The sequence below is a fragment of the Lithobates pipiens genome, unplaced genomic scaffold (assembly GCF_037356315.1).
Source record: "Lithobates pipiens isolate NorthernLeopardFrog02 unplaced genomic scaffold, aLitPip1_a1.2 Scaffold_10, whole genome shotgun sequence".
Classification (NCBI taxonomy): Eukaryota; Metazoa; Chordata; class Amphibia; order Anura; family Ranidae; genus Lithobates; species Lithobates pipiens.
The window spans coordinates 28876132-28899835 of NW_027507686.1; the positions used below are offsets into that span (position 1 = coordinate 28876132).

General features: G+C 44.2%; 1 protein-coding gene across 3 annotated transcripts in view; it reads right to left on the reverse strand.

The window, feature by feature from the left end:
- ZCCHC14 (zinc finger CCHC-type containing 14) overlaps positions 1-23704 on the reverse strand; it is a 76537-nt gene that overhangs the window by 34807 nt on the left and 18026 nt on the right. For all 3 annotated transcript variants that reach the window (XM_077453353.1, XM_077453354.1, XM_077453352.1), the window contains exons 4-6: positions 7740-7813; positions 1403-1474; positions 12-118 (exon numbers count right to left, since the gene is read on the reverse strand). In XM_077453353.1, coding sequence (XP_077309479.1) covers positions 12-118; positions 1403-1474; positions 7740-7813 — 253 coding nt within the window. The remainder of the gene's footprint in view (positions 1-11; positions 119-1402; positions 1475-7739; positions 7814-23704) is intronic.

The window sequence follows — 23704 nt, forward strand, 5'->3', positions numbered from 1 at the left end:
AAAGGTCGTACCGGAGATCTAAATCCAGATCCATGTGGTTCCTGTCCATGGAATAGGAGTCCACACTGCCGCGGTAAGGAATGCATTTCTCCAAATCTTCTGAGTAGAGGTGGGAAAGCTGTGGAAGGAACAGACATCACATATTACTGCGAGGAACCGGACTCGCCAACCCGTGGACTACGTATCGCAGCAATGCAGCAACATTTTCGCTTTTTGCTGCAAGGAATTTTTTTTCACACGATATAATGCACATTTTAGGCCTGAAGATTATCTAAAACCCTTAAATATTATACATTTTCTGGAAAGCAGACCCTGGACTATGAAACTGGTAGTTGCAATTTTTGATCTACAAGATCTACAATACTAGCGCCACGGATTATCAAACCCTCTAACTGTACGGAAAATACACTTAGAGAACACAAAAACACAAGATATAACCCATTTTTTCAGTAAAATATAAAAAGAAAGGCTGAGCCAAGTAAATGGATACCAAACATGCCAAGTCTTCTCCTTTGTACACACAGTCGGACATTCCAACGATCGGACCGCGTTGTCGGATAATCCGACCATGTGTGGGCTCCACCTGACTTTTTCCGTCGGAATGTCCGACCAACAAAGTTTGAGAGCTGGATATAAAATTTTCCCACAACATGATCCGATCGGACTTTGTCTGATCGTTTGTAAAGAATTCTGATTGGACAAAGTGCCACGCATGCTCAGATCAAATTACGAGACCAAAGCTATTGGCTACTAGCCTGAACATAGTCCCGTCGTAACGAACGTCATCACTCTCCGAACAATCGGATTTTCTGACAACTTTGTCAGACCATGCGTATGCAACACCAGTTTCGGACAAAATCCATCGGAAAAAATCCCGACGGATTTTGTGGTCGGAATGTCCGATCGTGTGTACAGGGGCTTAGGCTGCATTCACACCTGAGCATGGTGTCTGAGCCTTTCTGGTATTTTTTGATGGCACATTTTGTATACAGCGTTTCTTTAGCTTTGTGTATATCTAGAGACTTCTGCGCTCTATGGAAAATAGAAGCAAGCAAACACCGCGGAAAAAAAAAAAGCTTTACCTTTTTTTTTTATTAGCCATTAGGGAATACTATCCTCTGTTTCCTTTAGCTTTTATTTATTTTTTTTGTATTATTATTCATTTTTTTTTTTTAGGGTAAGGGGTTAGATTAAGGTTAGGTTCAGGATTAGGGGGTTTTATTTATTGTCTTATTATTATACATTTTTTTGTTAAGGTGTTGATACTACTACTACTACTTGAATAAATACACCAATAAATAAAAATAAATAATCATAAATAAATACAATAAATTAAAGGCGTTGTAAAGGTTCGTGTTTTTTCACCTTAATGCATTCTATGCATTAAATTTAATCCCCCTACCTTAGATATAAGCTCTGAAACTTCTGCTGAAGATTTAGTTACCAGCGATACGGAGGAATCAGACCAAAATACCTAAATATGAAAAAAAAAAAAAAAAAAAAAAAAGGAGGAAAGAGTTACACAGTAATTACTAGTTACCCATAAATTCTGGAAGATAACCAGTACCTGGGCTTTGTGAGTTCCGAGTGATCCCAAAAGCTGCTTTAAAACTCTCCTCCGCATTCGCATAACCCTGATGGGGGGGGAATGTTAGATTTTCTACATTGTTTTTTTATTCCTGTAGGCTAGGTTTCCACTAGTGTGACTTTTCATGCAATTTTGGACTGAAAATTTTGACATAAGGTAGTAAAACTGTACATATCGTCACAACTACTTTGTGCATCCAGATGGAATTATACGTTGTTTTTTTTCAGGGCTTTCATTTGGTAGTAAAGGATATCTCCTGTTGTAAAAACCAAAGTACTGTACATACTCGAGTATAAGCCGAGTTTTTCAACACTTTTTTTATGCTGAGAAAGCCCCTCCTCGGGTTATACTCGAGTCTCCCTGCCTCACGCATTCGATCTCCCGGCGCTGTGACATGCAGTCTAGTAAAGCCCCGCCTTCTCCTCATCCTTGATAGGCGGAAGAAGAAAGGAGGAGGAAGGAGGGAGGATGGAGGAGGAGGGGCTTTGTTACACTGGACGGTTGCCAACTTGACTGTATGGCACAGCGCCGATGTTCTGGAGATCAGGTACATGAGAGTTTGCAGATGGGCACAGAGAGGTAGGGAGATGGGCAGTGGGACATACAGATGGGCACAGCGAGGTTGCAAATGGGCATTGTTTACCCTCTTTTCCACTTACAGTAGCTGCTGCATTTCTCACCCTAGGCTTATACTCGAGTCAACACGGTTTCCCAGTTTTTTTTGTGGCAAAACTAGGTGCTGCGGCTTATATTCGGGTCGGCTTATACTCGAGTATATACGGTGGATAAAAGGTAGATGCACCTCAGATCAAGTCCTAAAAATTCTAATCAAACGATAGTGTAAACAACCTAGATACATTCTAATATATTAGAATGCAAGTGACAAAAGTGACATATAATCTTCAGACTGAGTAGATAAAGTGCACGCATTTAAAATTGTCCAAATATAGAACTCTTCAAGTGAATATAAAAGTGCTCCAAGAGACTAGTGTCCATATAAACAAGTAAACTGAAGCTGTGAAGTGCTGCTCCAGTTAGCACTCTGTGCAGAGAATGTAAACAGTGACTCGGTAGTTGATTTCTTTAGTTCAATTGCAACTTTTGTGTTAATTAGCCTCTTACCTTACCGCTGTAAGGTAACAGCGTGAAAGATTAAAATAGCATCCAACGAAATCCAGACTCCTGTAGTAGATAGCGGGTGGTCGCCTGTCTGTGCAGGCTCAGCAATGCATGGAAACAAGGGGGGGAGGTTTCCAGGTCCAGGTCTGATGTATAAAAGTAAAGAAAGCAGGGCCCAGATCGTGAAGTATGTTGAAACTTGAATTTATTAAAATTAAAACATATAATCATGTTTAAAAACATAAACAAATGCAGCACCATGAGCAGGGAGCTCGCAACCGGATGTCAATTCCGGGGCCTACCTGTTCCAACGTGTAGCGTCCCGGTTACGTGACTTCCTCAGGGAATGATTAACCGTGACGCTACGCTTTGGAACAGATAGGCACCGGAAGTGACGTCGGGTTGCGAGCTCGCCGCTCCTGGTGCTGTGTTTGTTTACATTTTAATGTGAGTACCAAACGGGCTGTTAATTTAATTTAATAAATTCAAGTTTCAACTCGCTTCACGATCTGGGCCCCCCTTTCTTTCCTTTTATACATCGACACCGGACCTGGAAACCTTCTCCCTTCTTTCCATGCATTGCTGAGCCTGCACCGACGGGAAGCCACCAGCTATCTACTACAGGAGTCTGGATTTCATTGAATGCTATTTTAATCTTTCACGCTGTTACCTTATAGCGGTAAGGTAAGGGGCTAATTCACACAAAGGTGCAACTGCACTGAAGAAAAATCGACCACCAAGTCACTGTTTACATTCTCCGCACAGAGTGCTAACTGGAGCAGCACTTCACAGCTTGAGTTTATTTATATGGACACTATTCTTTTGAACCACTTTTATATTCACTTGAAGAGTTCTATATTTGGACAATTTTAATGACGTGCACTTTATCTACTCAGTCTGAAGATTGTATGTCACTTTTGTCACTTGCACTTTATATATTAGAATGTATCTAGGTTGTTTACACTCTTGTTTGATTAGAATTTAGAACTTGATCTCAGAAGCTTCCACCTTTTATCTACTTTGGGTTTTTACAACACTTTCTATATATCACTGTTATTTTAGTTACTACCAAGAGCGCAACACCAATCATTGATTTTTATTGTATTTATTGTGTTGGTTTTGGTTGACCAACTGGGTGTTTGCAGCAGCCTAGTATCCTCATCCCTATGGCCACATTTTAAATTCAGCTGTATATGTCTTGTTACTAACATAACCTACCGCCAAACTACCCAAAATAAATTCTCCTGGTCCTGACGATTGCAACAATACCACATACAGAGCATCCAGAAAGTATTCAAAGCGCTTCACTTTTTCCACATTTTGTTATGGTACAGCCTTATTGGATTCAATTCACAATTTTCCTCAAAATTCTACAAACAATACCCCATAATGGCAACCTGAAAGAAGTTTGTTTGAAATCTTTGCAAATGTATTAAAAATCAGAGACAAAAAAAAAATCCCATGTACATAAGTATTCCCAGCCTTTGCCATGACACTGAAAATGGAGCTCAGGTGCATCCTGTTTCCACTGATCATCCTTGAGATGTTTCTACAATTTGATTGGACCACCTGTGGTAAATTCAGTTTATTGGGCATAGTTTGGAAAGGCACACACCTGTCTATATAAGGTCCCACAGTTAACAGTGCATGTCAGAGCACAAACCAAGCCATGAAGTTTCCAGGAATTGGCTGTAGACCTCAGAGACAAGATTGTATGGAGGCACAGATCTGGGGAAGCGTACAGGGGAATGACAACATTGAAAGTCCCAATGAGCACAGTGGCCTCCATCATCCGTAAATGGAAGAAATTTGGAACCACCAAGACTCTTCCTAGAGTGGGCCGCCGGCCAAACTGAGCGATCGGGGAAGAAGGGCCTTAGTCAGGGATGTGACCAAGAACCCGATGGTCACTCTGAAAGAGCTACAGTGTTTTTCTGTGGAGAGAGGAGAACAACCATCTCTGCAGCACTCCACCAATCAGGCCTGTATTGTAGAGTGGCCAGAAGGAAGCCACGCCTCAGTAAAAGGCACATGACAGCCCGCAAGGAGTTTGGCATCTGAAGGACTCTCAGACCACTAGGGACAAAATTCTCTGGTCTGATGAACTCTTTGACCTAAATGGCAAGTGTCATGTCTGGAGGAAAGCACACAATACTCATCATCTGGCCAATAACATACCTATAGTGAAGCATGGTGGTGGGGTTTTGTTCAGCAGCAGGAACTGGGAGACTAGTCAGGATCAACGGAAAGATAAATGCAGCAATGTACAGAGACATCCTAGGTGAAAACCTGCTCCATAGCTCTCTGGACCTCAGACTGGGGCGAAGGTTCATCTTCCAACAGGACAACGACCCTAAGCACACAGCCAAGATAACAAAGGAGTGGCTACAGGACAACTCTGTGAATGTCGTTGAGTGGCCCAGCCAGAGCCCAGACCTGAACCTTATTTCAGATCTCTCCAGAGATACTCTAATGGCTGTGCACCGATGCTCTCCATCCAACCTGATGGAGCTTGGGAGGTCCTGCAAAGAAGAATGGGAGACACTGCACAAAAATAGGTGTGCCGAGCTTGTAGAATCATACTCCAAAAGACTTGAGGCTGTAATTGGTGCCAAAAGGTACTTCAACAAAGTATTGAGCAAAGGCTGTGAATACTTATATACATGGGATTGGTTTCATTTTTTATTTTTAATAAATTTGCAAAGATTTCAAAAAACTTTTTTCACATTGTCATTATGGGGTGTTGTTTGTAGCATTTTGGAGGAAAATAATGGATTGAGTCCATTTTGGAATAAGGCTGTAACATAACAAAATGTGGAAAAAGTGAAGTGCTGTGAATACTTTTCGGATGCACTGTATGTGCATGTTATTTGTTGTTTGTACCCGTAGTACAGCCCAGAAGTAATAGTGCGCATTTTTTAATTTATTTTCAATTTTTTTGTCCTACCTAAAACATACCAACACAAACTGATACTAATGCTAATATAAAAAAAATATATAAATTCTGCTCAAAATAAACCCTGACCCTTACTTGACCCAAACACTAAACCTGGCACTGACTTAGATCAAACCTTGATCTAGATAATTATTATTTTATTTATTAAAATTTAACTTTTTAAACTTTAAACTTTTTCTTTCTGCATGGATAGACAAAGATAAAATGCATCTATCTCTCCATTCACAGAAAGAAAAAAAAAAAAGAAAAAAAAACAGGGACGGGCTTCACTGTGACTGATCACTGTAGTAGCCAATTAGAGGCTACCACTGCGATCAAGTGACCCGGAATCAGGAAAATACGGGTCCCGATCGTTAGTACGGGGGGTCTCAGTGAGACCCCGGTCTCTGCGCTGGGAAGATGTCGTGTGGCGCACTCTCCGCACAAAGAGGAAAACACATATTTTCCGCCCCGCAGAAGAAAGCCCAGTTCCGTGAAGCCACATATATATATGTGTTAGGTCGGCATGAAGGGGTTACAGCCACCTCTACAAACAATGAAGCATTTTTGGACTATAAATGTGTTCTAGTGTCAGACAAGCTCTTCAATAAAGAATGCAGCTCATCCAGTTTAACAACCACCGTAGAACGTCATCCAAGGTTAAACAACAAGGAAGGCAAGGCCTGTATACAGAACTGCCCCAAATCCCTGCGATGGAAGGGTCGGTGACCCCCTCTGCTAACACCAACCTGATCGACAGAACAAGGAGGACCCCTGGGAGGATGCCTAGCAAACACGTTCAGATCAATCACCAGATTTATACAAGCCTGGATTTGTTGAAAATACTAGAAATCTTGGTCTGTTGACAGAACTAGGCGTGTGCGATCCCTGTGCATGCACCTGGTACACACTAAATAAACTTAAAGCTCCATGTCAGAGTACTCCGCAGTACTGCTGTTCTGCCACAAGATGTCCTTAGTCTTCCAGGATGGATGATGCCCAGTGTCACCCAACCCAGAAGACTGAGGACAGACTGTGAGTACAAGGTGTCATAGCCCTGCCCCATGAGCAAGGGCACTTTCACTTACAGTGTAGTGGGGACATTAGAGTGTAAGCTCCTCTGGTGCAGAAACTGTGTTCTCTCTACAGCACCATGGAATATGTCAGGAATATATCAATGTATAATCAGAGTGTGTGACTGTGAGAGGATAGAGTGTAAGCTCCTCTGGTGCAAAGGCTGATGTGACTTGCTCAGTCTGCTTTGTACAGCACTGTGGTATATGTCAGAGCTATATTAATGTATAATAATAATAGTGTGTGATTGTGGGGGGCAATAAAGTGTAAGCTCCTCTGGTGCAGAGACTGATGTGACTGTCTCAGTGTTCCTTATACAGCACTGTGGTATATGTCAGAACTATATAAATGTATAATAATAGTGTGTGACTGTGGGAGAGTTCTCCGCAGTACCTCTGCTCTCCCACAAGATGTGCTCAGTCTTCCAGGATGGACGATACCCAGTGTCACCCAACCCAGAAGACTGAGGGTAGACTGTGAGTACAGGGTGTCATAAGCCCTGCCCCCTGAACAGGGGACCCTTCAATCACAGTGTAGTGGGGACATTAGAGTGTAAGCTCTTCTGGTGCGGAGACTGATGCAATTGCCTCAGTGTTCGTTCTACAGAAACCATGGAATATGTCAGTACTATATTAATGTATAATAATAATAATAGTGTGTAACTGTGAGAGGACATTAGAGCAGTGATGGCGAACCTTGGCACCCCAGATGTTTTGGAACTACATTTCCCATGATGCTCAACTACACTGCAGAGTGCAAGAGCATCATGGGAAATGTAGTTCCAAAACATCTGGGGTGCCAAGGTTCGCCATCACTGCATTAGAGTGTAAGCTCCTCTGGTGAAGAGACTGATGTGACTGTCTCAGTGTTTTCTGTACAGCACTGTGGTATATGTCAGAGCTATATTAATGTATAATAATAATGTGCGACTGTGGGGGGACATTAGAGTGTAAGCTCCTCTGGTGAAGAGACTGATGTAAATGAATCCAGCATTAGAGAAAGGTTTATTTGGCACATTGATACCTCAAAACAACAGTCTGCGTTCTTCTCCTTCTTCTTATGCGGCAAGACTTTAATTTCAATCTTCTCAACATTCACTAGAAAAGGAGACAAACGGAAAGGATTACTCTCCAGACATTTGCTCTATTCCTGGTCCGGTGGGGGGGGGGGGGGGGGGTCGGTGGTCTCTTGACGATCCCCCCCAACCCCAGGCCAGTCTTGGCACATCAATCATTCAGAAGGAATTTACACACAGCTGGGGGAATATGGGACATGAAGTGTATGAGGGATGGCGGAGGGAGGAACACTCGGCTCTCTGTCTGATTGTTTACTTAGGACAGCCCAGAGCAGGGCAGGAAGGAGCGGCTGGAGGCTCTCAGTCCATAGACAAACAACAGACAGACTGTACGACACCGCACAACACACTGATATTAAATTAATAGACAACGCCGTATTAACGGCAACAAGAATCCCCTTCCTGTAAAAAATAAAATAAAAAATAGAAACAAAATAAATATTGTTACTGTTCAGGAAGCCACTGGCATGCATACAGGTGCAAGAATTAAAGGAGACCTCTAGCAATAAATCTAAAAGAGGGGAGTCCGATATAAGGGAAGGCCGGAGGTCAGATTTGTTAAGTCTTGCACAGTTGACCCGACTCCTCTCCTGGACTGAAATGGCTTACTCTGATTTCACTGCACACTGTGAGCTTCTCACAATGTGCATTAGAAGCTGCAGCAAGTCAGATAGCGACCCCCTCATTTCCTGGCTGACCCGCCCCTTTCATTCATTTGATTTCCGTTCTTTCAATCATGGAGGCTCAGCATCACATGTGCATTACCAAGGGTGGTCTACATGCAAAAACATCAAAAAAGTGAACACACCCAGAATAATCACAGCGCACAGACCCCTGGAACTGGAACCACCCCCATACACAGATGTGCCAGTCAGAAATTGGTGCCCTGATGAGCTAGATGTGAGTTTACAGTGTGAAGCAATATAAAATTGTATGATACAATACAAAACCATATGTCAGATGAAGTTTATGTAAGCTAGATGCTGCTGGAGCAACAAACTACTAATCTAACTCTGGAAGTGCTGCTTCATTCCAGCAAGGGTGTGCTGTGTGGCTCTGGGAGATAAAAAGATGGGAGGGGGGAGAGAAGCGCAACAATCATAGTGTAGCATGTAAAGTGCAATTTTAATATAAAATATAAAAATGCACTCACAAAGATAAAATAGAGCTCAGCAAGTCAGGTAGCCTCTGGGACAAAGACCAGACAGGCAATCAGGATGCCTTGGCCACCGGCAAAGGAGCGGAGGTGGATTGGAAGCAGGGAACCGCTGTCACCGGAAAGCCAAAGCCATAGAAGACACTTCAGGTTTACTCTGCTGCTAATGGTGCCGATTTGAAAAAAATGACAGTATTCAGAATTGCCAATTTTGGAGATTTGAATACTTTTAAGTGCAAAGCAGGGACCCCCGATCCCTCCATAAAGAATACCTGTCACCACCTATTACTGTCACAAGGGATGTTTACATTCCTTGTGACAGCAAAAAAAAAAAAAAAAAAAATCGATCAGAATTTTTTTACAATTTTTTAAAGGGACAACGTAAAAAATAAAAATGTAAAAATGTTTAAAAGCACCCCCATGTGCTCACGCAGGAAAGAAAAAAAATGCATACATAAGTCGTGCCCGCAAATGCAAACGGTGTTCAAATCACACGTGAGGTATTGCCGCGATCATCAGAGTGAGCAATAATTCTAGCAAAAGACCTCCTCTGTAACCGTTACATTTTTTTAAAGCGTCTATATAGGTTCTGTAGTTTGCTGCCATTCCATGATTGTGTGCAATTTTAAAGCATGACATCTTAGGTATCTATTTGCTCAACGTAACATCTTTCACACTGTACAAAAAAATTGGGCTAACTTTACTGTTTCATACTGTGTGATATAAAATGTTGCAATGATTGCCATTTTATGCTGGAAGGGCTCTGGGGAAAAAATAAATAAAATAAAATTTATATATATATATATATATATATATATATATATATATATATATATATATATATATATATATATATATATATATACACATATATATATATATATATATATATATATATATATATATAAAAATAATTAATTTTTTCCAGAGCCCTTCCAGCATAAAATAGCGATAGATATAGATTATAGCTATATATATATATATATATATATATATATATTTATTTTTTCCTAGCAAAAAAAAAAAATTCCTGATTTTAACTTGTAAGCAACAAAATGTCAAAAATAGGCTTAGGCATGATGAAAGGGTTAAAAAATGACACTTTCCCGTCTACACTATGGTTATTGCCCTTCTCTTCCCCTCCAAACTTTTTGTTTCCTGCATACAAAAACAGTCAGCCTAGGAATGCCCACTCCTCCAGACCCACCTATCAATGCATTGTGATTTTTACATAACTCCTCCCACCGCTTGCATCAGGACAGAGGGCTCTTGGGAGGAGTACTGATGCAGGGCTTTTAATGCATTCAGAAAGCTTTGCACAGCACCCTGCAGGCCCCTCCCACCAGCCATAATCTGCCTGCATTGCATAGAGAAGCACAGATGCCCACTGATGACATCACTGGGTCTAAAATAAGTAATAAAAACTGAGAGATTTTATTTTAAAAAAAGTCATTAGCATGTTGGTGTGGGGGGAGGGAGGAACCAGGGACAGCAAAATACACAGTGGCTCAGTGGTTAGCACTTCTGCCTTGCAGCACTGGGGTTCTCAGTTCGAATTCTAGCCACTATCTGCATGGAGTTTGTATGCCCTCCTGGTGCTTGAGTGGGTTTTCTGTGGGTAATCTCCTTTTCTTCCACAGACATGCTGATAGGTAAAATGGCCCTGGTATGTGTATGTGAGGTAGGTACCTTAGGATTGTAAGCTCTCTAAGGGCAGGGACTGATGTCAATGTAGAACATGTAAAGTGCTGCTTAAGTTGACAGCACTATAATAATACCTGAAATAAATATAAGCAGATTAAAACTTCAGCATTAAAGGCTTTGGTGTGTAGAGGAGTAGTGACGCCGCAACTCTTATTACAACATTGGCACCATGCAGGCAATAAAATGTAAAACACCAGTCCTTAGATGCAGTGGCGGCATTATTTTTATTTTCATCTGGTGATCCTGCCAGTAACACACTTTCTGTCCTAGGGTGACAACACTGCTCCTTTTAAATACAGTAAAGTAAGTGTTGTCACCGTAGGCTGCTCCCACCTGATTTATACTCATTACATCTCGGTCTGTGGGGGGGGGCGTCACTGTAGAAGTCTTAGGAGCACTACGGAGGGCCGATGGCTCTACAGCAGGCTGGGGGGCACTGTGGAGGGGATGGGGGTTCTGGAAATGGTTAGGGGACCTGGTAATAAACTTAGTGGCCCTGTAGGGGATGAGGTTTCTGGAAAGCACTGTTGGAGGCTTGAGGCTAGTATGGGAGGACGGCAGGCAATATGGATCCCAGGGGCTCTTAGGGGGGCCCTGAAAATTGGGGGGCACTGTAGAGGGCTGTATGCTCTAACAGCAGGCTGGAGGGAAAATAATGTGAAGCTCAAGAGCTCTTAAGGGGCCTGAGGGGAAATGCAGGCCACTATGGGGGGGGGGTAAAACTGGAAAGATGGGAGGCACTGTAGGAGGTTAAGAGATTTGCAGATGGATGGAGGCCTTGAAGATGAAAAGCTGTGGCCTGGTGGTGGAGAACCACTGATCTAGGGGATGAGGTTGGAGTGGGATCCACCATGGAACCTGATGGTACCCAGAGAGCCTGGGCCACTGTGGGCCACTTTGGGAAGTTGAGGGACATTATGGAAGTTGGAAGGCACAGTGGGAGGTTAAGTTATTTGTAGTTGGCTGGAGGTCTAGTAGAGTGGAGGCTGGGCCTGGTGGTGGAGAACCACTGATCTAAGGTATGAGGTTGGAGGCCACTATTGAACACTCAGAGGGCCTGGGGGCACATGGGCCACTTTGGGAGGCTGGGGGGGGGGGGGGGGGGGGGGCACTAGTGGGAGGTTAAATGATTTGTAGCTGACTGGATGCCTGAGACAGGGGAGGCTGCGGCTCAGCAGTGGGCCATGGCTCAGTGGTTGAGAACCACTGGTCTAGGGGATGAGGAATAGCCTAGAATACCTTATTCCTTGCCTTATTCCTCACTGTGGCCCTCTGGTTGGAAGGGGCTCATTATCCTCATGTACAATGCAGAGCTAATGAAAAAAAGATCCAGATAGCCGCACTCCAAGTGATGTCTTTATTGAATGGAAAGCAGAACAAACAGCATACGGAGTCACAAATGAATGGGTGACGCGTTTCACACCTTTACCGATGCTTAGTCAGAGCACAGCTATCCAGGTCTTTTTTCATTTGCTTGTATCTTACATACAGAGCCAGCACCCACATGGTGCAGGGGAGGTGAATCCCCTGGATTGCTACCTGGAGCCGTACATTACATACAATGCAGGGCTATTGGTACTGCTTAGAAGAAGATGACATCAGAGTGTGACTGTTGGCCAGAACACTATTGAGAAGAGGTTTTGGAGGACCGCCTGCCAGAGCGAGGAATAGCGCAAGTATAATGCCGCGTACACACGACCGGACTTTGAGGGACTAGGTCCGACGGACTTTCCGAATGAACGGACTTGGCCACACACAATCACACTAAAGTCAGACGGATTCGAACGTGATGACGTATGACTGGACTAGAATAAGGAAGTTCATAGCCAGTAGCCAATAGCTGCCCTAGCGTCGGTTTTTGTCCGTCGGACCAGCATACAGACGAACGGATTTCTTGGTCTGGACGGAGTTCCGGTGGAAAAATGAAAAACATGTTCTATTTCTAAAGTCCGCCGGATTTTTGGCAAGCAAAGGTCCGATGGAGCCCACACACGATCTAATTGTCCGACGGACTCGTTCCGTTGGACCTTTGCTGTCAAAAAGTCCGGTTGTGTGTACGCGGCATTAGAGCTTCCTCTGCCCCTAGATCCAACAAGCATTTAACCCTTGCAATGTGGGGTTGGTGGAAAGGGGCACACTGCCTGGAGTGGGGCTTTACAATGCGGACAAAACCCGCTATGTATTCCAGATGCACAGAGCGATCAGTGACCGAGGAAAATATCCAAAGTGCTGATCAAAGTCAAGTCATCTGCGGCTCCACATGGTTTCCGTACAGTACGTCGAGAGACTAAAACATTTCCATGTGCGGCGAAGCCAGCGGTGACTCAGAGAGCCAGATGTCATTCCATGGACGCAGTCCGAACCCAGGGAAATCCCCCGACCACGTCCATACACTGTACGGCTCCTTCTCGTGACCCGAGCCCTCGCTGAGCACACAACTCTCAGATTACACACCTCGGTGTAGGGGGGAGGGGGGGGGGGGGGATGTGCCGACATCTTGGATCTGCTCCGCAGCTGTATCTAGTACCATGGATCTCCTTCCTGTAATGCACACTAGAGAGCTGTCCGAGCAGAAATTTCTGATCGCCATTACTTAACAGATATGGTCTTCTTAATGCAATCAAAGCATCAGCTGCTCATTAATCTGCTACTGAAAGCAGCATTACCAGGGCTCAATGTACCCATATCATGCACGACCGGTGGCCCCTGTGCACCTTAGGGGCCCAGATCATTGACGGTGCAACTTCCCAGTCATAGTTTATTTATAGCAGCGGCGGTGTTGCACTTTGCTGTAGTCGGAGGACCCAGGCATCTCAGACTGCCAGCCTATCCACTCAAGCTCAATGCCTTATTTTATTGGCAGGCTCCAGATTTGCAGCACCTCCCCCCAGCTCCATGACATCATACCTTGGCTGACAGGTCAAGAGACCAATGATCGGTCCTGCCCACCATGACATCATACCTTAACTGATGGGCAAGGAAATTCCATATCTGTCCCACCCACCATGACATCATACCTTGAATAACGAGTCAGGAGGCTTCAGATCTGTCCCACCCACCATGACATCATTTTTCTTGTCTGACATGCCAGGAGATTCCCAAAATGTCTTACTCACCATGACATCATACCTTGACTGACAATTCAGGGGGCTCCTGATCTGTCCTACCCATCATGACATCATATCTTGAAAGACAGGCCAGGAGACTCCTTATCTGTCTTGACCACCATGACATCATACCTTGACTGACAATCCAGGGGGCTCCTGATCTGTCCTACCCATCATGACATCATACCTTGAAAGACAGGCCAGGAGACTCCTTATCTGTCTTGACCACCATGACATCATACCTTGACTGACAGGCTAGGAGACTCATGTCCCACCCACAATGGCGTAATTCCTTGAGTAAATGACTAGGAGACTCCTGATCAATCCCATCCACCATGACATCATGGCTTGACTGGCAGGCCAGGAGATTCCTGATCCATCCCACCCACCATGACGTTATACCTCAACCGACAGGCCAGTAGGGTACTGATGTGATCCGTCTCGCCCACCTTGACATCATACCCGACTGGCAGGGCAGAAGACTCCAGATCTGTCCCACCCACCATGACATCATAACTTGACTGACCAGACCAGGAGATCCCAGATCTGTCCCACCCACCAATGACATTATACCTTGACTGACCAGGCCCAGAGACTCCAGATTTTTCCTTTCCATCATGACAACAAATCTAGAATGACAGTCCAGGAGGCTTCTGATTTGTCTCACCCACCATGACATCATACTTTGACCAGGCCCAGAGACCCCTGATCTGTCTCACCCACCATGATGTCATATCTTGACTGCCAGTCCAGGAGGTTCCTGATCTGTCATGCCCGCCATGTCATAGCTTGACTGACAAGGCTGGGAGACTCATGTCCCACCTACCATTACCTTATAACTTGACTGACAGGCCAAGAGACTACTGATCTGCCCCACCCATCACGACATCATACCTTGAATGACAAGCCGGGATACCGTATACCGAACCTGAAATCTGCAGTAACCCAAAACAACGGCCATCAAAATTCCCCTCACTTCAAGTGGCTGGTGGAGCGATGGACCCAATACAGGAAAATAGAAGACTTAACCCCTCTGCTGCCAGAGCTGTTATAGCATTTTTTTGCAAACAAAATGCACATTTTAGACCATGGTATCAATGGCTTATCAAGCCAACACTTTCATAAAAAATAAATAAATTAATTAAATTTTAGTGCACACAAGCGCAATATATAATTACCCAATATAAAAGATGAGGTTACGCCAAGTAAAGAGATACCCAACATGTCAAGCTTTAAAATTGCGTGTGTCGAACTCTTGTTTGTTTTTGTTTTATTTGTTAATATTGTCTTCTTACTTGACAAGTGTCATATTTGTACTGTCGATGAAATGAAAATAATAAAAAATAAAATAAAATTGCGCATGTCCATGAAATGGCAACAAATGCCGGTACGCTAAATTTTCCATAGGGGGCGCCACGAAAGGCTCTACAGGTCATCAGTTTGGAGTAAACCATGAATAACAGACCTAGAATTATTGCTCTCACTCTGGTTGCATGTGGCGATATGTAATATGTGTAGTGCAATCAATCCAATCATTTTTGTACGTAGGTGCCCCCACCCGATGCGTTTACATTCATGTGTCCAAGTCCAAACAAGCCAATCAGCCCGGGGGGGTGGAGGGTAAGCTCCGGATAGATTTCAGCATGAGTTCGCGCTCAGCGCTGTGTTTCCTGTTTAGGTTGTACGGTTCGGATCTGCAGCCTGGAAAAACAAACCGCGCAGTATACGGCTGTGCGGCCACAAACGCCAATTCAGCGTAATCCCGGAAAAAAAACTCGCCAAAAGGAAGCCGTGTGAACGAGTAAAAATAAACAATTTTCCAGCAGATGCCGGGCGCTTGCTCATCCAGGAAAAGTAAAATCTCACTGCTCAGAGGAATGACCCCTGCAAAGTGAGCCCTGGAGTGCAGGGCATTATGTGAAGCGGATAGAAAAATGTGACTTTAAAATACATTTAAAGAGGAACTCTGCTCAAAAATTAACCCCAGCTGTGTTTGCAGTCACATGGTGATGGATTAATATATAGCCTGAAATACCTTTCCAGGAGAAAATCCATCCAGTGCTGCTTACTTAACCGACAGCTCAGGCATTTTGTCATGTGATCTCTATCGGAGGATCAGATTGGCCGATAATCCCGTTCAGCTGCGATCATGTGACCACACGCCTAGGCTTAAAGCAAATCCCTTTATAGTGTGTACTTGTCTCAATCCAGAGCACTAAGTGTCATTTCTGTCTGCTGCTGCATTCCTCTGCATGAATCACTTCTGACAAGTTTTCCTGACACCACAAGAAAAAAAGATAACAGGGGAGGGAGCTCCAGCACACAACCTGTGATTGACAGGCTCAGCTCTGTTCCTGTGTTCAGTGAAGAGGGGTGTGTCCCTTCCCTCCAATCAGCTGTCAGATTCTCCTCACTGATCTCTGCAAAGTGTAACTTCAGCTCTCCGCCCCCTTTTTTTTTCTGACAGCTCAGACAAGCTTCAAAAATCCTGGAACAAAGAGAAGACTGCAGATAAACAGGTACAACTTGTGCAGGAGGATTTGATCGATCGCTGGGTATTACCTGAGGCCAGTCACTTAATTGGAAGGGTTTACAACCACTTTAGGTGAGCAACAATGACTATCGTCTGGATCAGCACTTTCTCCAAGAAAAGTTTAATATTAGTTTAGAAAAAAAAAAAACGTTTAATGTAAATCCAAAACAGTTTTCTTTAGTTTTGGATGGAGTGGGGAAGGGTTAGAGCCCCCATCAGGTTTTATTGTTGTCTGTGTCCCCACTTTGGGAATTTTATCCTCCCAATTTGCCTTGCGGATAATTGTCTCTGCTACAGAAAGTAAAGGAAACTCAACATTTTACAGCTGTCAGAACAGGAAGTGAGAGAATTCTGCCAGTGGGGACACCCATTCTGCTGACAACTAAGAGGGTATTCTCCTCACTTTAGAGCAATGACACCAATTATGGGGCACAATTCCCCCCCAATGGCCCCAATTATGGGGCACAATTCCCCCCCAATGGCCCCAATTATGGGGCACAATTCCCCCCCAATGATGGGGCACAATTCACCCCCCCAATGATGGGGCACAATTCCCCCCCAATGGCACCAATGATGGGGCACAATTCCCCCCCAATGGCACCAATGATGGGGCACAATTCCCCCCCCAATGATGGGGCACAATTCACCCCCCAATGACACCAATGATGGGGCACAATTCACCCCCCCCCCCAATGACACCAATGATGGGGCACAATTCCCCCCCAATGACATCAATGATGGGGCACAATTCCCCCCCCAATGACATCAATGATGGGGCACAATCCCCCCCCCCCCAATGACACCAATGATGGGGCACAATTTCTCCCAATAACAAAGATGGGGCACAATTCCCCTTATTGACACCAATGATGGGGCAAAATTCCCCCCAAATAATGGGACACAATTCCTCCCAATGACACCAACAACACCAATTATGGGACACAATTTCTCCCAATGACACTAATGAGGGGACACAATTCCCACTCACACCAATCATGGGCACAATTCCTCCCAATGACAAACGATAGGGCATTGTTTTTTCCCCACTCCCGTTGGGACCTTTTCTACTCCCAAAGGCCACAGTCCGGCCCCCCTAAAGCCAGGCAAGCCAAGTAAACTGACCCTTTTAGAAAGTTTGAAGACCCCCGATCTAGGTCTTTCCTCCCCAGGATGACTTTTCCTAGCTCACCTCTTATTTATTTCAGTACTTCCAATCATGGAATTCAGCAATACATGTGGGCATTACCTGCCCAGTAATGCCCGCCTTTCAGACTGACATCCATCAATCAGAGCATTTAGATATTTGCATAACTCCTCCCATTGCCTGTATCAGGACTGGAGGCTTTTGAGTTTTCAGGAAGAGCACCTTGCTGGCCCCTCCCACCAGCCACAGTCTGCCTGTATGGCATAGAGAAGCACAGTGATGACATCACGGGTTATAAAAGAACGTAATGAAAATTAAAAGGTTTTCTTTTATTAGATTGTTAAAGGGGGGGGGGGGGACCAAGGATGATAAAACATAAGTAGAATAATCTCCGGAATTTCCCTTCCAAAAACTTAAAAAAAAAAAAATAAATAAAAAAGTTTTTGCTTTTCATGCTCCAAGTGTTTCCGCAGCATTTGAGTTGAGGTCACTTTACTGCTTTATGAATGAGTTTTCAATGAATAGGTAGGTGCTGGTTTTGCCCCCCTCCTCCTCTCTCGGTCACCCCGCACACTCTGCCGGCTCAGCAGTCTCGGGGTCAGCGAAGTGTTAACGTATCCATGCCGGGGATTAGGAGAGCAGCGTACAGACGGCAGCTGTCAGTGTGGCATACCTTCACTGGGGGATGTAATCCGCCATAACACACCATGTAATGAGATCGGATGATGGGACGCGCATTCTACAGGAAAGTAATCCGCGCGGCCTCGAACGCAGTCGGGGAATTTATACATGGCCGATCCTTAAAGCTGAAGCGTTCCCTTCCCATAGAGTCAACACTGCTTCTGTACAATCTTCATTTCTCTGAGATTCAAACAAAGTAACAGGTTCTCTTGACAGTCTAGATTCTCTGCTACAGACACTTCCCTTCCCCCGCTCTCTGTAAGCTCCATGTCAGAGCTTGCACGCAACTAAAGGCATCTCTTCTCATGTGACCATGCCCTAAGCCTGGCGATTGGCTGCTCAGGTGGCGAGCGCTGCATTGTGGGAGGAAATGGAGAAGGTCACATCATACTCCATACCCAGAAAATACTGAATATCTCACCGGATTGCAGCTGGCAAATGAGAAATGGTAAGGCGAGTATTGGAGGGGGCAGGGGCCATCAGGTGAACCTACTTATTCTCTTCGAATGGGCAAAGCAACAGGTCTACTTTAAAGCTGAACTCCAGGAATTAGACGAAGTCTACCCCTACAGTGCACCCCCCCCAACAAATAAGAACGGTAAGTACCGGAGGGGGCAGGTGCCATCAGGTGAACCTACTTATTCCCTTAGAATAGTAAAAGTGGCAAGTCTACTTTAAAGCTGAACTACTCTAATGCCGCATACACACAATCGGACATTCCGCCAACAAAATCCATGGGATTTTTTCCGACAGATGTTGGCTCAAACTTGTCTTGCATACACACGGTCACACAAATGTTTTTGGAAATTCCGAACGTCAAGAACGCGGTGATGTACGACAAGCCCAAAAAATAAAGTTCAATAGCCAGTGCGGCTCTTCTGCTTGATTCCGAGCATGCGTGGAACTTTGCGTCAGAATTGTGTACACACGATTGGAATTTCCGACAACAGATTTTCTTTGTCGGAAAATTTGAGATCCAGATCTCAAATTTTGTGTGACGGAAATTCCGATGGAAAATGTCCGATGGAGCCCACACACGGTCAGAATTTCCGACAAAAAAGCTCCCATCGAACATTTTCCATCGACCGTGTGTACGCGACATGCCAGTGCAACCCTCTAACACCACCACCAGCAAGTAATACTCCCTTCACCTGAATGTAACCGCTTTCTGCAGGCCCTGTACAGCAGAGCTCAGGACTGGGAGAGGGAGGAGACCGCAAAGAAGCCAATGAGTACATGTGATGAAGCATGCTGATAGGAAGAGAGCACAATGACAGAGAGATGAGCCCATCAGTCTGCCGCTTCTCCTTTCACTGTCCAATCACAGGCTGCAGGATGACCTGCGCTTACAGAAAGTGGGTTAAATGATGCTGGCCATCAGACTGAGGGCATCGAGTGGGGGAAAAAAAAAAAAAAGTAAAAAAGTACTGTGGGGATAATCTCTGGAAAAGAGAAACCCCATATGTGTATATAGTTTTAGTTTGGGGGAACTGCTTTGTAGACCAATAGGGAGACTCCAGGGGACCGAGGGGGTGGAGTTCATTCATCTGTCTATATTTTGGCCACATCCGCAATAAGTTTCAGCTACAAAGTCCAGTTATACAATGACAACATTTTCCTAAAACTTTATTGTTCTGGATGTGCACGCTGGACACTGGACTTCTAACCCTCACTGACGCATTTCACCCTAGAGACGGAGCTTCCGATGCACACATTTAGCATTCTGAATGATAAAAGTGGACGGTCTCTATCCTGCCTGTACCCACCTTCCTTGGACACGGGGCATACTTTGTAAGAACTTTCCTGCATTTCCTATTGTAATAAGTCTACATGAAGACTGAAACAGATAACCTTTTTAGGAGTCAATACACTAATGCCGCGTACACGTGATTGCAATTATGGTCGGAAAAAGCACTGATGGTTTTCCCGATGGAATTCCGACAGAATTCCACTCAAGCTGTCTTGCCTACACGCGGTCACACCAAATTCCGACCATCAAGAGCGCGGTGACGTACAACACTAGGACAAGCCGAGAAAAAAAAAAAATCAAGTTCAATCCTTCCGAGCATGCGTCGAATTGTTTCCGAGCATGCTTAGGAATTGCTACAGAGGATCGGAATTTCCGTTGGAAAAATTGAGAACATGCTCTCCAATTTTTGCTGGTGGGAATTCGGCCAGCTAAATTCCCATGGAGCATACACACAGTCACATTTTCCGATGAAAAGCTCTCATCGGTCTTTTGCTGGCCGAAATTCTGAACGTGTGTACGTGGCATAATAGTTAAATAACGCTGAAAAAAAAAAAAAATGTGATAAAATAAACACACGTGGAAACAAAATGTGCAATTCACAAAGAATTGTGCGGTAAAGTTTCGATGATGTGGTAATTACCGTATATTTTCATTTGGTAATTTATCTAATGGCGCTGGTTGCTAAGGTGCAGGCCAGGAAGCCGCCCGCCGCGTCCTTAACAACAGGCGACTCATTTATTTTTAATAATGGATTTGTCAAAAACCGTGTGTGCTTTTATTTATTTTTGACACTTTTTTTTAGAGAATGAGAAGGGGTACAATGTACAATGTTGAGGGCATGTGGCCTGGTATTGTTCATAAAGAGGGGGGGGCTCGCTCGTACCCTCCCTTTCCTGACTTGCATGTTCCAATAAGGGTCTGGTACGGCTTTTGGGGTTGTTTTTTTTTTTCTCTTTAAATTTTGGCATGGGGATCCCCTTAAAAACCATACCAGACCCTAAGGGCCTGTTATGCATTGGGGGAGGAGGGAGACCACACTTTTTTTTTTTTTCATAATTTTTAATTGCTGACGTGTTTTCTTTTACATTCAGCTGTCAGCAGAGGACCCACTGACAGCTGATGAGTCATCTATTAAAGTGTTACTAAACCCAGGAGCCTGCATTCACTATATCCGGTCTCCCACAGTACACAGAACATGGAAATGCAGTTATTTTAGTAAATATAAACTGCTAAATACCTTTTCTCATCAGCAGTATATAGCAGTCGTGACTTCTATCAGTGTCTGGTTAAAGCTTGTGAGAGGAGATTTTATTCCCCTCTGATTGTGCTATGAGGTTGCAAGACCCCCAAACCTCTGTCTGGACAGTGCCGATCAGCCCTGTGCTGATCACATACAACCTCCCAAGAGAAAAAAAAAAGCTCTCTAGCAATACTCACCAAACTGAGCATGTGCAGAGTGACTCCAAAGGCTCTGTCTTATCAGGAGATGGATTGAGGACAATGGAAGAAGGGGAGGATCGGAGAAGACAGGATCAAACAGCCTTTTTACACACTGCAGTGGATTAGGTTCCACAGTGAGTATAACAAGCATGCTTTACTGCATATACAGACTTATTTTACTGTTGTGGGTTTAAATAACCGGAAGATTTGCCCCCTTAATGACAAGGCCATTTTTTGAGAGATGGCCACTAAGTCGCTTTAACTGACAATTGCGCGGTCGTTTATTCTTACACATTTATTCTTTAACTTAGGCAGATATATTTTTCTACATATTTTTGGTAAAAAAAAAAAAAAAAAACGCAATCGGCGTATATTGCTTGGTTTGCACGAAAGTTATCGCGCCTTCAATACTATGGGATTGATTTAGGGACTTACTTTTTTTTTTTTTATTGTTTTTACTAGCAATGGCGGTGATCTGCAATTTTTAGCAGGACTGCAACATTGTGACGGACAAAAGCGAACCTTAAAAATGACACCTTTTGGAGACCAGTGGACATTATTACATTGATCAGTGCTATAAAAATGCCCTGATCAACGTATAAATGATACCGCCAGCAAAACCCTGGTAATAAACGTTGCGTGTTTTTTTTTTCTCTCTGTTCTATTTGTAAATTGAACTTAAAAGGGGTTGTAAACCCTCATGTCTTATCACCTTAATGCATCCTATGCAGTAAGGTAAAAAAACCTCTTCTAGTGACCGACCCCCCAGCCCCCCTTTTTACTCCCTTGAGCCCAGGAATTTCCCGTGCCAGAGACTCACTCTTCCTCTCTCCACTGGGAATCAGCTGCACAATACTGTCAAGTCCAACATGTTTCAGGTACTAGGGGCTAGGAATTATTTAGTTAGCAACATTTTCTGGGAAGACAGATGGATGGTGTTTGTTAGCTGAGCAAGAAACAGCAGGCAAGTCCTGACAATACAACCAATGCATAGATGTCTACCTGTATTTACCCCACCACGTGACCATCCCCCCACTATCCTAACAAAAAAAAAAAAAAACTCCCAATGGAAACGCGAGATTTTACAATTCCTGCAATGCAAAGTACAAACACAGGTAAGATAATAGGATCTCCCCATCTGGTGGTGGTGGTGGTGGTGGTGGCTGCTCCTGGGGCAATACAGACTACATCATAAACCTCCATAAAACAAGTCTGCACAGATCTTGGGAATAATACGTCTGATGTTTTGTATCACCTTCCTCCCCGATGGTCACAGATCAATCAAAATCTGACCGAACGCTGCAGAATGCGAGCGACGCAGGATTGAGATGGCCCACAAGACATTTGGTCTTAGCCAAGGCTGGGTTGAGGGGACAGCCTTGGGTGCTTTAGTAGGCTGGGGAGGGGGGGGGGGGGACAAAAGTGGCAGAACTATGCCACAGCTCTTGGGAAGGTGACACCTTTCCACACTTGTGGGTTTCCCTGCATGAACTGCTCATTTCAACATCCACAGCATTTCGATGGGAATGGTATGATTGTTCGTTCTGCAGTGAAATCACACCATTCTGTTGTCACCCATGGACAGGGTAGTCATAGCCACTTGAAGACCAGGCATATTCTAGAAGTTTTTGTTTAAAACGATGAAATCTGTATTTTTCTTTGCTCCCAAAAATGATATATATATTTTTTAGAAGGGACACTAGAGAACAAAATGGCGGTCGTTGCAAGATTTTATGTCATGCAGTATTTGAGCAGCAGTCTTCCAAATGCAATTTTTTGGTGGGGAAAAAAATACACTTTAATGAATTTTAATGCAAAAAAAACACTGTAGAGAACCCTTTGTTTTGTAAAATATAAAAAAAAAGATGATCTCACGCCGAGTAAAAAGATACCCAACATGTCATGCTTTAAAATTTCAAATGCACATGGAATGGTGACAAACTAAGATATTTAAAAATCTCCTCAGGTGACACCAACATTTTCTACAGGTTACCTGTTTTGAGTTACAGAGGGGGTCTATCACTACAATTATTGCTCTTGCTCCAAGACCCCTTTCACACTGGGCTGTTTTTCAGGCGCTTTAGCGTTTAAAAAAGCGCCTGAAAGAAGCCGCAACTGCATTCCCAATGTAAAAGCCTGAGTGCTTTCACACAGGCGCTGCGCTGGCAGGGTGTCAAAAAGTCCTGCAAGCAGCTTCTTTGCAGCGCTTTTGGAGCGGTGAATACAACGCTCCTAAAGCGCCCCTTCCCATTGAAATCAATGGGAAGCGCCTGAAAAACGCTTTTGGCAGCAGCGCTTTGTGGGCGCTTTTAACCCTTTATTTGGCCACTAGCAGGGGTTAAATGCCCCCAAATAGCGCTCGAAAAACGCTGGTAAAGCGCTGCTAGTTTAAGCGGCG